This window comes from Populus nigra, chromosome 7 (assembly GCF_951802175.1).
Source record: "Populus nigra chromosome 7, ddPopNigr1.1, whole genome shotgun sequence".
In the NCBI taxonomy this organism is placed as follows: domain Eukaryota; kingdom Viridiplantae; phylum Streptophyta; class Magnoliopsida; order Malpighiales; family Salicaceae; genus Populus; species Populus nigra.
The window spans coordinates 14,849,462-14,861,691 of NC_084858.1; the positions used below are offsets into that span (position 1 = coordinate 14,849,462).

Sequence of the window (12,230 nt, forward strand, 5' to 3'; positions counted from 1 at the left end):
ATTGATCCTTTAGACCTTTGTTATGTCCAAATAAATATCAAATATAAATTATAGATAGTTATGTTGTCTAGATTTATCAACTCATTTAGTTCTTAAAGTTGTCATTGAATTAAATTATTAGTGATGTGAATACTATAATTATTTAATGATTAGGGTTATTTACATTACAGATCGACTAACTAGTTAATATTAAAAAAAATATTTAAAATATAAATTAATGTATCATTTGAATAACCACATCAGCGACAGAAGTAAAAGTTACAAGCCTAAACAACAAACAATAGCCCATGACATATGACACGGGCATTGAAACAAAGATTCAAGATCAGACATTTTAAACCTGTAAGAAAGAAAAAAAAAAACATAAAGCTATGGTATTTCTTCTGGGGAAAAAAAAAAGATAATGTGTTTACAATGTTTTAAATATGTTATAGCAGTCCCCTGTCACTTTGGCTCACAAGCACAAAAAGAACAAGGCAATGAGCTAAGAGCAATTTCATACTATCAAAGGATCATGCTACGAACATTTCTAAAAAATATATACATTCTTATAATCTATTTTTCCTCATCCTCCATTGAAGATCTTCTCTCAAATACCCTCTCCCTTGCCTTTGCTACCTGTATGCACACAAGGTCATCAATTTGTCATTGCACTTGATGGAGCCTATAATAGAACGGCACCTGAAAACATATACAAGGGAGAGAAGTTGAAGGAAAGAAAAAAAAAAAGATTGGACTCAGGACCTGTTTGTTCCAATCTGTACAAGCAGTAACGATAGAAAGAAGAACTGATTGCGCAAAGGACCCAGCTAATATTCCAATCCAAAGGCCTTTTCCTCTTAAATGAGCTACAAAACCAAGCACAGCAGCCAATGGAAGTCCAACCAGATAAAATGAACCAAGATTGATATATGCCCCTATTTTCTGCCATCCACTTCCTCTAGCCACACCTGATGCGAAGCATGACACATACTTTAAAATCAGCAGGTATTACCAAGTTTATACAACGATTTAAGGCTGTTCTTGCTTGTATATTAACCAAAAAAAGAAACAGAAAACTAACCAGAAAGGACAGCTTGTAAGCTGTCCATGATAAATGAGAGACAAATCAGGGGAGTCATGACTGAAATATAACGCACAACCTGCCTGTCATTGCTGTAAGCATATCCCAAAACTTGCCGGGAAAGGAAGAGCCCTGAGCTCACAATGACTGACTCTGTGACAGCAAGAAACAAGGCAACCAGAACTGCCATCCTAGCTAATTGAGGATTCCCAGCTCCTAGTTCATTCGAAAGTCGTGTGCTACAAAAATACCATGAAATCTATATGGATGAACAGATTGATATGAAATCTATACATTATTTTAAATTAAAGAATATGCTTTCAATAGGAGAAGGTTATAAACCTTGCAGCAGCTCCAAATCCATATGGTATAGTGAAGTGCAATGTAGAGATTGTGAGGCTAAATCAAGCAAAATAAATGTTAATGAGAAATTAGAGTTATAATAATATTTAATTCAATCTTTACAAGTATCCAATTTGTCAATACATGGATAGGAGCCAAAATAAATATTGCAATTACCATATAGAAAGCACTGAAGTCTCCAGTTTTGGATTTTTGAAAAGACCAGAAAGCAAAATCAGCAACTCCATTGACCACCATTTAAGACTGTGATGATCGCGTAATAGTATTATAGTTAGGAAAACAGAACAATTGCATTTTCATGATAGAAGAAAAGGGTCAAAGAAATTACCAAACCATAATAGCAGAAGGGACACCGAGCTGAAAGAATTCTCTGATACCATAAAGTGCTTCTCTTGACAATGGAGCTCTAGTTTTTTCACATGCTGAGGATAACTTTACATACAGGCCTAGCAATATCACATTCAACCAAGTTGATAAACTGAAGGCTATAGCTGCTCCCTTTTGTCCTAATTGCAGTTTGTACACAAGAATCCAGCATGAAATGGTGTGAAAACATAGGATGGATGATGAGGTTATGAGCATTGGTAGAATCACACTTTGTGTCTGAAGATATCTAGTCAAAGGCTTAAGAACTGCACCCCCAAATAATGCAGGGATTAGCCACATTGAGTACTTGCAGGCCTCTTGTGAGATTAAAGTGTCTTGGCCTAGTAGAGGTAGTAGTTTGCCCATGAAGATCCACAGGACACAAATTGGAGGGCACATGATTATTAGAGAGATGATTGCACTGTAAGTATAGGTTCCAAGCTTTTGATATTGTTTAGCTCCATATGCTTGGCCTGCTAGAGTTTCCAGTCCACCTGCCATTCCTGACTGTTTGCCAATTACAAACTCGGGTCAATTTATGCTTGTTAACACAAATATAATTGTGAAAACCAAGCTTGATAAAGAAAGTAAATTGGAAAAAAAATCATTTTTAATTATAGAGGGCATTCTAACATGGTAATAATACATAGCTTTAGGCAAGAGCTCACGCTTTACTGACCTATATCACCCCAATTTGTTTGATTATCATTCAATTCATAATTTGTTTTTTCATATTAGACTGCTGATATGAATTAAATATGGGCCACTCTTATAGAAGTTATAGCTTTGACAAAATTGAACAGCACAGGGTACTAATTGAAAAGTTTTTTATAATGGGATGAAATTGAACAATTGATACAAAGAAAGGAAGAAGGACTTTTGCCAATATCGAAGAGGCAAGTAACGTAGCGAAACAATTATAATAGAAAAGGAGGAGGAGGAGGAGGAAAGGTAGGTAAAGGGATATCGTTAGAAAGAAGAAGAAGGAAAGAGGAGAATTTATGTGGGATGAGTGTAGTCAACATGCAACTCTTTGTTCGTGATTAAAGCAATTGGAACACAAAAGTCCAAATACAGTGAACACATGCATGTTTTATTAACTATTTACTCTTTGAAAACCCCAACAACCCACTTGATTCATGCATTAATGTTAATAAATTTCGGTCTAAAAACAACAAACAAGCAACTTTTTTATACATATTTGAAACATTTTAATTTCCAACTTGCTATGCATAGCATGGACGCCCCCCGTATATTCCTCTATGAAAAATATTTTTCTTTTTGGTTTGACAATAAAAGTTTTTTTCTGGCTATTTTGTTTTTTTTTTTATAAGATTAAATTTATTTTTGATTCCATGAAAGAGATGTGGGTGGGAAGAATACTATGCAATGCACTGTAAGTATACTCACAAACATGAGGGATCAAAAATATTGGAGAAAATGCGTGTAGACAAGTAGAAAATTGAAGAAAAAAATGAAAATCTTGCTTGTATGGAAAGAAATATGTGTAAATGATAAATTTAAGATTTCTGTACATGAAACATAAGATTTAGGGGTTAATCCAAAACTAGACAAGGACCTTAAAGGGTTGTTTTCTTTTTTCTTTTTCCCTTCCCCTGATCATATCCTGTCTTCAATTCCAGGATAGATGAAGTGGATTCTTGAAGAACATGCATCTTCTTCCTCTCTCCTTAACGTAAGAGAAAGCAACCTTAATTTCTGAATTGAAAGCATAATGATTCATGCTAGTTGAAAGATGCAAGAAGATCAAGGGACCTTTACAAGAAAATATTTTAAAAAAGGGACAGGATTAGAAGACATACAAGAAGGCTAAACCCTGTAACATTGGTAATAGAAGTGGCAATGGCGGCACTAGAGAGTGCAAGTGCACCAAGGTGCCCTACAAATATCACAGACACAACTTGTAGGAGATACTGCAATACTGACACGGCCACCATTGGAGCTGCTATACAGCCTGCCTTCCTTAGCTCTTGAACAAATCCTTCCCACGTTATCGCCCATTTTCTCTCCTCCCTCTTTCCCTCTCCTTCCATAACTTCTCGACAAGTGAAAGAATTTTGTGTTTTTTTCCTCCTCCTAAAAGTCACAGCAAGAGTGACCTTATATGTGAAGAACAAACGAAGAGGCAATGCTCAATGTTGAACGGATTGTTGTGTTGTTTGATTTGTAATTTGTTTGACTTGATTAATAGTATTTTGTGAACTACGGCTTTTGACTTGCAAACCATGATTTTCGTGAACTGCTCGCGTTTTCGTCATATTTTGCGTAAAGACACAAATTCAGGCATTAAATTTATAATGATAATTCCTATATTACGGAATGACCAGTAGATTTTGCATATTTATATTTTGCAACTTTTTCCCCTCTCTTTCTGGCGTTTTAATGTAATCTATTATTGTTTATCAAAAAAGAAAAGAGTCAAATGTTACATCCATTAAATATAGAGAAGATTGTAGAGAAAAACTATGATATATTCTGAGAGGTTTCTTTCATAAATTATCTTTTAAAAAAAATACCCTGTTATTTAAATATAAAAAAATATCATACTTAATAAAATCCTAATTAAATTAAAAATTCTAATCTAAATAGAGCAATAAAAAATAAAAAAAAATAAATAAGATTGTAGAACATTATAATTTGGGTCTAATTTGAGTTTAAAAATAGAAAATTAAATATGATTCAATGATGGATAAACATTTATATATTTTTTTATCAAAATACATGTAAGATTTATTTGGAACTCCTCCAAAACCTATAAAACTAACATTTTAGAAAGTAATATGATAAAAATAATTATGATTAAAATGACGTAAAAAAATGTGTTACACAAGCATGACATATCTTTTAACTTAAGTATGATTAAGATTTATCTATTTTATCTCAAAACTTATAATAGTCATGGGCCTAGATCTTTTATCCATTTCCAAATCCATTGAAAGACTCAGGTAAAGCATCTGAGCTAAAATCACGGGTTGGGCTCAGACACACCATTAAACCCAAATACTGAGTATGCTCATTATTTTCTTGTGGGTTTGGGCACAACTTGAGCTTAATCTTATTCATAGTTTTTAAAGCCGGTCTCGTCTAAAATCCTGGTTCCGGGTTTTGACCAGGTCACTCGGGTCAATTCTCTTTTTTTAAATCAAAACGACGTCGTTTTAGTAAAAAAAAAAGTCAACGGGTTACTACTGGATTTTTGACCAAGTCTTGTCAGGTCTTGGATTGACCCACCAAGTCAAACCGGATTTCAAAACTATGGTCCCAACAGTTACGATAATACACATGTGGCTGAGACCCCAAGAGTAATGATAATACACAGGTGGCTGAGATGAAAAAACACAAGGAGTGTCGCTTGAAACTCCCAACTTTACAAGACCATCAGCACAACTATTTCCCTCTATCAAGACATGTTGAAGAACACGTCCACTTTCTAGCAAATTACACATTTGGATAACACAAATTGCATTTCCATTTACTCGTTTGGATCCAAACACGCTTATACAAAATAAAAAGTTAGGTAGAAAATTTTATAAATGGAGATAACATTAAGAGTTACTGATACATCCACTAACCATCAACTAAGTTTCTAAATGATACAATCCTAGAAAATATTGAATGAGGAAACTTGGATTCTAGTGTAATTATGTTTATTGTTTAGTTTTCCGTTATCAAATATAATTCTCAATTTAATTGTTAGATTTGATAAACCAACGATGGAAGAGGAAGAGTCTGTTACGTAAATAGCAAGTTAGTTAAAGATAGTTGCATATAACAGAAAATTAGTTATGCAGTTATATTAGTTAGTTATGCAATTATGTTTGTTAAGCCAGTTGTGCTGGCAGTTAATCTTCTTCTTGTAACAACCACCTCTAACAGCTTGCATATATATATATATATATATGGTTATCTCTGATCTTAAGAATCAGAGAAACAGAGATTAATATTCTCAAATTCTATCTTGGTATCAGAGCTTTGATTTTTTTGTTAGCCATGGCTTCTGCGTTTAATCAATCTTCATCTACCTCTAGTCCGATTGGCTCTAAACAAAGCATAACAATTGCATCCATCCCCACTCATCAGATGCTCAATCATACACTACCTGTGAGACTTGATCGATCAAATTATGTCTTATAGAGGTCTCAGATTGATAATGTTGTCTTTGCCAATGGATTTGAGGATTTCATAAATGGCACAACCATCTGTCTAGAGAAGGAGTTAAGTCCAGGATTGATTAATCCATCATTTGTCGCTTGGAGAAGACAAGATCGCACGATTCTTAGCTGGATATACTCATCTCTCACGCCAGCTATCATGGCACAGATCATTGGCTACAATACATCTCACATTGCCTAGAATGCTTTGGAGAAAACCTTTTCCTCATCCTCAAAAGCCAGAATCATGCAACTCAGGCTTGAATTACAATCCACGAAGAAAGGATCTCTATCCATGATAGATTACATCATGAAGGTTAAAGGCGCTGCAAACAATCTAGCAGCCATTGGAGAACCTGTTTTAGAACAAGATCAGGTAATGAATCTTCTTGAAGGCCTTGGTTCTGACTATAATGCAGTAGTTATTGCCATCAACATTCGAGATGACAAGATCTCTATTGAAGCAGTTCATAGTATGCTACTAGCATTTGAGCATCGTCTTGAGCAACAAAGCTCAATTGATCACATCTCCTCTATTTCTGCTTGTTATGCCTCTTCCTCTAATAACAGAGGTGGTGGAAGAAAATACAACAGCAGCCGAGGACAAAGCCATATCTCAAATATCAGCAACTACACTTACAGAGGTCGTAGTCGTGGGGGTAGGTATAGCTATAATGGGAGACACAATTCAACCAACTCTGAAAAGCCATAATGTCAATTATGTGGCAAGTTTGGTCATACTGTTCATATTTATTAGCATCAGTTTGATATCTCATATCAAAACTCACAAAACAATGGTACTTCCTCTTTGAATGCTGGAAATCAAAACATAATACCTGCTATAGTTGCATCTTCTCATAATCCTGCAGGTGATGATTGGTATCTTGACTCTAGAGCAAGTCATCATCTGACTCAGAATGAAGGTAACCTCAACAATTATGCACCTTACACAAGCACAGACAGAGTCACAGTTGGTAATGGTAAGCATCTATCCATTTCCAACACTGGTTCTCACCGGCTAGTCTCTAGTTCACATTCTTTTCAGCTCAGAAAAGTATTTCATGTTCCTTTTATCTCAGCCAATCTGATCAGTGTTGCTAAATTATGCTCAAACAATAATGCCTTAATTGAGTTTCGGTCTAATAATTTCATTGTGAAGGATCTGCATACAAAGAAGGTGCTAGTGCAAGGCAGACTTGAGAATGGGCTTTATAAGTTTCCAGTGTTGCACAGCAACAAGAAAATGGCATATGTTGGAGTTCATAATCCTTCTACTTTTCATTCCCATAGACTCAGTCTTGTTCATAATAAAGTGGAACTTTGGCATCACCGATTAGGTCATGCTGCTACTGACATTGTAGTTCATGTAATGCAAAGTTGTAATGTCTCTTATGAAAGGAATAAAGTTGTTGTTTGCTCCACTGTTTGTTTTTCTTGTCAAATGGCTAAAAGTCACAGGTTGCCTACTCACCTTTCACTTTCCCGTGCTTCCAAACCTTTGGAACTCATTCACACTGATATTTGGGGACCTGTCATGCTCAAGTTTACATCAGGTGCAAAATAATTCATCCTCTTTCTCGATGACTATTCACGTTATACGTGGTTCTATCCTCTGCAAACCAAGGATCAAGCCTTCTTTATCTTCAAACTGTTCAAACTTCTAGTAGAAAATCAGTTTGATGCAAAAATAAAATGTCTATAATCTGACAATGGCGGTGAATATCGGTCCTTTATGAACTTTCTTTAACAATCTGGCATCTTGCATCGGTTCTTTTGCCCTTATACTTCAGCTCAGAATGGGAGAGTAGAGAGGAAGTACAAGCATGTTGTGGAAACTGGGTTGGCTTTACTATCTCACGCCTCATTACCAATACAGTTCTGGCAATATGCATTCCAGTCAGCCACTTTCCATATCAACTGAATGCCAAGTAAGGTACTAAACAATGACTCCCCTTATTACACTCTCTTTCACAGAATGCCTGAGTACAAGTCTTTCAGAGTGTTTGGTTGCTTGTGTTATCCATTCATTCGTCCCTATAACAGTCACAAGTTGCAGTACCGATCTCTTTAGTGTGTTTTTCTTGGGTATAGCTTCCAAAACAAAGGATATTTATGTCTTAATCCTCTGACTGGACGTGTATATGTCACACCCCATGTTGTATTTGATGAAACCAAATTCCTTTTCCCTACACCTTCCCTTACCAGTGATTCCACAGCAGAGAACCTCACTCCAACCATCTTATCTTTCCCTGACTCTTCACTTACAAACACCAGTCACTCACCACCACAGTCTATTTTACCCCTCCCAAGTGATAGTACACATTCTATAAGTGATTCCACCCCCACTCCTGTCTCTCATTCTGAATCTGCATTAATTCCTGAGGATCAGGATACTTGTTCTGCTCCAGCTCCACGAATGACCACACAATTGATGTATGGTATCACCAAGAAAAATGACCTTTTTTGATCTATCTGCTACAAAAAACCACACACTCTTAGTCAAGCTCTCAAATATTCAAATTGGACTCAGGCTATGGATCTAGAAATAGTTGCTCTACATAAAAACCATACCTGGGATCTTGTTAACCAACCTGTTGCTGTGAATATAATCGGTTGTAAGTGGGTGTACAAGTTGAAGCACAAACCAAATGGGAATATCGACAGGTATAAAGCCAAGCTTGTGGCTAAAAGGTATCATCAAACTCTTGGCCTTGATTATTTTGAAACATTTAGTCCAGTTGTCAAGGCTGTCATATTCAAATCATCTAAAATGTTGCAATTAGTTTTCAGTGGGAAATTCACCAGCTTGATGTTTATAACGCATTTCTAAATGAAGAGTTGGAGGAGCAGGTTTATATGGCTCAGCCTCCAGGCTATGAGGATCCTTAGTTTCCCACCAAAGTCTGTAGATTAAAGAAAGCCTTATATGGTTTGAAACAAACTCCACGAGCTTGGTTTCAATAGCTCAGCTCTGCCCTTTTACAATGGGGATTCAGTAACTCTAGGACCAACAGCTTCATGTTCCTTTATTTTGGTGCATCCACAACTCTGATAGTTCTCATCTATGTGGATGATATTCTTATCACCAGCAGCTCATCTCAACAGATCTCTTCTCTCATTACTAGACTTGATTCTATCTTTGCTTTATGAGACTTAGGGCGGCTTTCTTATTTTTTAGGAATAGAGGTTTCTTACCATGAAGGATCTATGCATTTAAGTCAAACTAAGTATACCATTGACTTACTGCATTGCACAACAATGTTTAATACCAAAGCTGCCAAAACTCCTGGCGTTGTTGGGCAAAATTTGTCCAAATTTGATGGTACTCCTGTGGAAGAAGTCACTCAATATCGCAATATAGTAGGTGCTCTTCAATACCTTACCATTACCAGACCTGACATTGCTTTTGTTGTTAATAAGGCATGTCAATTCATGCAATAACCAACCACAGCTCACTGGCTTTTTGTCAAAAGAATCCTTCGGTATCTCAAAGGCACGTTGCATGATGGATTGTTGCTACATCCTTCAACTCATTTGACAGTCGAAGGTTTCACGGATGCAGACTTGGGAGCTCAACCTGATGATCGGCGCAATGCAAGTGGATATCTAATTTATTTAGGGGATAACTTAGTTTCCTGGTCCTCTACAAAACAGAAGGTTGTGTCTCGCAGCAATGTCAAATCAGAGTATCGTGGCCTTGTTTTAGCTACTGCTGAAATCATTTGGATGCAGGCTTTACTACAGGAGCTATGTGTTTCTCCTCATGCTATTCCTCTTCTCTAGTATGACAATATTAGTGATTATCATATGGCAAAGAATCCTGTTTTCCATGCACGAATGAAGCACATAGAGATTGATCTCCATTTCATTCGTGACCAAGTTCTCCAATGCAAGTTACAACTGCAATTTGTTCCCATTAAAGAACAGTCAACTGATCTCTTAACCAAGCATCTCCCAAATGCAAGGTTCTTGTTCCTCAAGTCTCAACTATGTATCGTTCCCAGACCCTTTCACTTGCGAGGGGATGATAAACCAACAATGGAAGAGGAAGAGTCTGTTACGTAAATAGCAAGTTAGTTAATGATAATTGCATATAACAGAAAGTTAGTTATGCAGTTATGTTAATTAGTTATGCAGTTATGTTTGTTAAGTCAATTGTGCTAGCAGTTAATCTTCTTCATATAACAACCACCTCTAACAGCTTGCATATATATATATATGGTTATCTTTGATCTTAAGAATCAGAGAAACAGAGATTAATATTCTCAAATTCTATCTAGATTGAACTTAAAATTTATTAAGAATTTTCATACATATTATTTTACATTAGATTAAAATTTTAGCTCAGTTGAAATTTAAAAAAATCTTATAATATAGGTCAGAAGATATAATATAGATTTTATTATTTGTTGCTTGTGACTTGCATATTTTCTATTTTAAGAAAATTATTTTTTTAATAATGTAAGGATATTTATCACTTAATGGAAGCAATAAAGGTTTTCTTGTTTGGTATAGATTATTTAATAAATTCCTAGCTAAAAAGGAAAGCTTATAAGCAATAATAATGGGAAATCTGCCTCATTATTCCATGTTTTGCAAGGATTTCCTACAAGGATTATTATGGGTGGCTACTTAAAGAAACAAACTAGTAATTACATTCAAAAGTGTCCGTGCTTGGAGAGGACATTAATGTCTGCAACACTTTCCTATCTCTATTAGGAAGTGATTTCAGCAGCAACGAGAAATTCAAGCAAGGAAGATTATGTTGGAGCTTATGTAAATTATTTGTATTAATGTGAATATTTATTTGGGGTTTTATTGTTGTTTTATTTTAATTATTTTGAGATTTTAATTTTAATTTAAAATTTTATTTTAGTTTGGATTTATAACAGTTCAAAATCAATGTTTTATTATTGTTTTAGCTATTACGCTTGTGTTAGCTAATTATTAACTTTGAGTTTATGGTTTACAACCCAATAAGATTTTATTAGGGTTATTTAGAAGAATTATATATTTTATTTTAATTTGCTATAAAGTTTGACATTCATGAAGTTTTGAATAAACTTGTGTTTTGTATAATGCAATATTTTTATTTTTTTTGCTTGGACAAAGATCAACAACTGACTTATCAAAATATAATTGACTTTATGATGTCTTTGTATACTTCAAATTCTTGTTTCACTATAATTAACAAGTCCAAATTTAATTTTCAATATATTTAATTCTTAGATGTAAGGTTATCTCTATATCAAGGTTTTTATTCAAACTTAAATTGTGGTTTTTCTAAATTGTTTATCTATTTTGGTATGAGTTTTCGGATATTTATATTCATATAATTCGTATCACTAAATAAAGTTTTTTTTTAATAGAGTATTTTTATCCATGTCTCTTAATATTTTATTTCATGCAAAGAAATGGATCTAGATGGTTTTGATATTTTGTACTAAAAAATGTGAAGATTTTTATCCAAAAAGGCCATGCATTAGGGTTGAAATTACAAAATAATATTTATTGATGAAATTGAGAATAAGTACTGTGTTAGAGATAAAAATAAAGTTCTTTCCTAAAAAGAAAACGTGGGAGGAGAAGCATTGGTTTTCTCCCAAAAAAAACCAATGTGGGAGATGAACAGCGTGTTTGGCAGTGTGGTTGCGGGTGTTTTTCAAATAACTTTTCGTGCCAAAATGCATGCCAACGATGTTTTTTTATTTTTTAAAAATCATTTTTGACATCAGCACATCAAAACGATCCAAAACGTACAAACCATATTAAATTTTAGTAAAAAAAAAAATTAAAATTTTTTTAGAACGCAGCCGCGTTCCCAAACGGGACCGAAGCAAGAAATTAACGTCTGCAAATTTTTGTATTCTCGTTTTTTTCATCTAAAATTTTGTTTAGGAGGATAATATTAATTAATTAATTAATTAATTAATTAATTAATTAATTATTATCCTGGTTACATGATTATTGGCTTATAAATCAATTAAGCATCCATAATTAAAAAGCATAGTAATATCGTAAAAAATTATTTTCTTAATCAACCGTAAAGAAAAAAAGTCATAGGGCAACAAAAAAAAAAAAGAAGTTATCCCAGCCAAACCACAATCACCAGTCATCCCGAGCCGAGCCACATTTAGGGAGATGCTTGAGTGTCCGCGTCCACATTGATCTTGCACGCACGAGAGTTTACAAGATGGACACCACCCCTATTCTAATAGCCTAAACTAATGAAGCATAAATACATTTTATATAATATGCACCTCTCT

At 34.6% G+C, this 12,230-nt stretch overlaps 1 protein-coding gene across 1 annotated transcript; it reads right to left on the reverse strand.

Annotated features, from left to right (window-relative positions):
- Positions 1 to 352: 352 nt before the first annotated feature.
- On the reverse strand, positions 353 to 3,969 carry LOC133698219 (protein DETOXIFICATION 14-like). The gene is made up of 7 exons (XM_062121073.1): positions 3,616 to 3,969; positions 1,755 to 2,299; positions 1,583 to 1,669; positions 1,406 to 1,462; positions 1,064 to 1,302; positions 745 to 950; positions 353 to 618 (listed from the first exon to the last, which is right to left on the reverse strand). The coding sequence occupies exons 1-7, from the start codon at positions 3,844 to 3,846 to the stop codon at positions 556 to 558; spliced, it is 1,428 nt and encodes a 475-aa protein (XP_061977057.1). The 5' UTR covers positions 3,847 to 3,969; the 3' UTR covers positions 353 to 555.
- Positions 3,970 to 12,230: the final 8,261 nt, after the last annotated feature.